Raw genomic sequence first — 1,320 nt, forward strand, 5'->3', positions numbered from 1 at the left:
CCCCCGAGTCATTCCGGTGCGTAGAACCGGCTGTAGTTCCGCCTCGTACAGATAATATTTCGAATAGCATAGATTTGTATCAAGTAATGAAAATGCCATCGACTAGCATTTTCAACGCCACAAAAATAAAATAAAATAAAATACAAAGCCACTAACTGGAAAACCTTACCGTCATCATTAAATTTTTTCCAATGTTCGAAAAGATCTTCGGACACTTTTGCCACACATTCTCGCTTCGTCACGGGCAACAAACGATCATTTAGCTCTCCTTGTTCGTAAAGCAGTTTACACACTTTAAATGCAGCAGAAATTTTTGCCTGTTTAGAAGTCGGGTAAATGTCGCTCTGCAATTATAGTTAAAACGAAAATAATTTATGTACTACTTTAACACACTTCTTTTGCTAAAAAAAAAGCTAATTTTCGTAGAATAGCTTCAAATTTACTCACCGTTATTGTATCTTTCACTGAAGATTGCAGCGGCATCCGTAACTCCACAAATATTCCTGATTCCGTTGTTTTTTTAGTAAACCAAGGCATGGCGGCACCAAACGCATCAGTAGGCAACAGTTGACAATAGCGATGTAACAATGCTAATGCACCCGACGCCAATAGGCAGGCACCGCTCGGCAGCAAAAAAGGTGGAATAAGATCCACAAATTGTTCGGCTATGGCTTCTTCTTTAGGATCATCTCGATCCAAAATTCGTCCAATCAGGAATTCCTGTATCATTTGATGTGCGGCTTTATAGTTTTGAATTTGCGTAATAACTTTTGCTTTATTAATATCTGGCGCAAATATAGCATACAGCGATTCATTACTACGGGCGCGCCCCTTCGTTTGCACATAAGAATTGAAGGTTTTTAATGGATCATAGGCGAATACATAATTGCATGCCTGAATATCAATACCTTCCTCGAGGACATTCGAACAAACAAGTAAATTGCATTCGCCTGTGCGAAAACCTTCGATGACCTGCAGATAAAGAGAAATAAATTTTGAATTATTATTTAGCCGATTCCAGGGCGCAGTTTGAAATGCATGTATTAGGGTGTTCGATTATTCGAAATTTTTTCGAACCCAGTTTTATAATTATTTGAAAAATTATACTTAAAAAAAACCGGTTCCTAATTTTTAAATTAAGAAAAAAACTAGTTCTCTTTATTATTTATATAGCACTGTTGGTCAGAAATGGTAACCAAAATTATAATAATATTATAAATAGTTGGTTTTGTTTTTATTGAGAGAACAACCAACCAAAACAAAAAAAGTTCAAAGTATTTCGGATTAGAAGTAAAACAAATAAAAGCGAGTGAAAATTCA

General features: G+C 35.8%; 1 protein-coding gene across 1 annotated transcript in view; it reads right to left on the reverse strand.

The window, feature by feature from the left end:
* LOC108368335 (endoribonuclease Dicer-like) overlaps positions 1–1,014 on the reverse strand; it is a gene marked incomplete at its 5' end in the record, with an annotated part of 20,023 nt that extends 19,009 nt beyond the window's left edge. Inside the window, 2 exon segments of the mRNA XM_017623182.1 lie at positions 170–344; positions 448–1,014. Coding sequence (XP_017478671.1) covers positions 170–344; positions 448–1,014 — 742 coding nt within the window.
* Between the last annotated feature and the right edge of the window lie 306 nt (positions 1,015–1,320).

The sequence above is a fragment of the Rhagoletis zephyria genome, unplaced genomic scaffold (genome assembly GCF_001687245.7).
Source record: "Rhagoletis zephyria isolate East Lansing unplaced genomic scaffold, Rhagoletis_zephyria_1.1 Rzeph_scaffold_03073, whole genome shotgun sequence".
NCBI lineage: Eukaryota > Metazoa > Arthropoda > Insecta > Diptera > Tephritidae > Rhagoletis > Rhagoletis zephyria.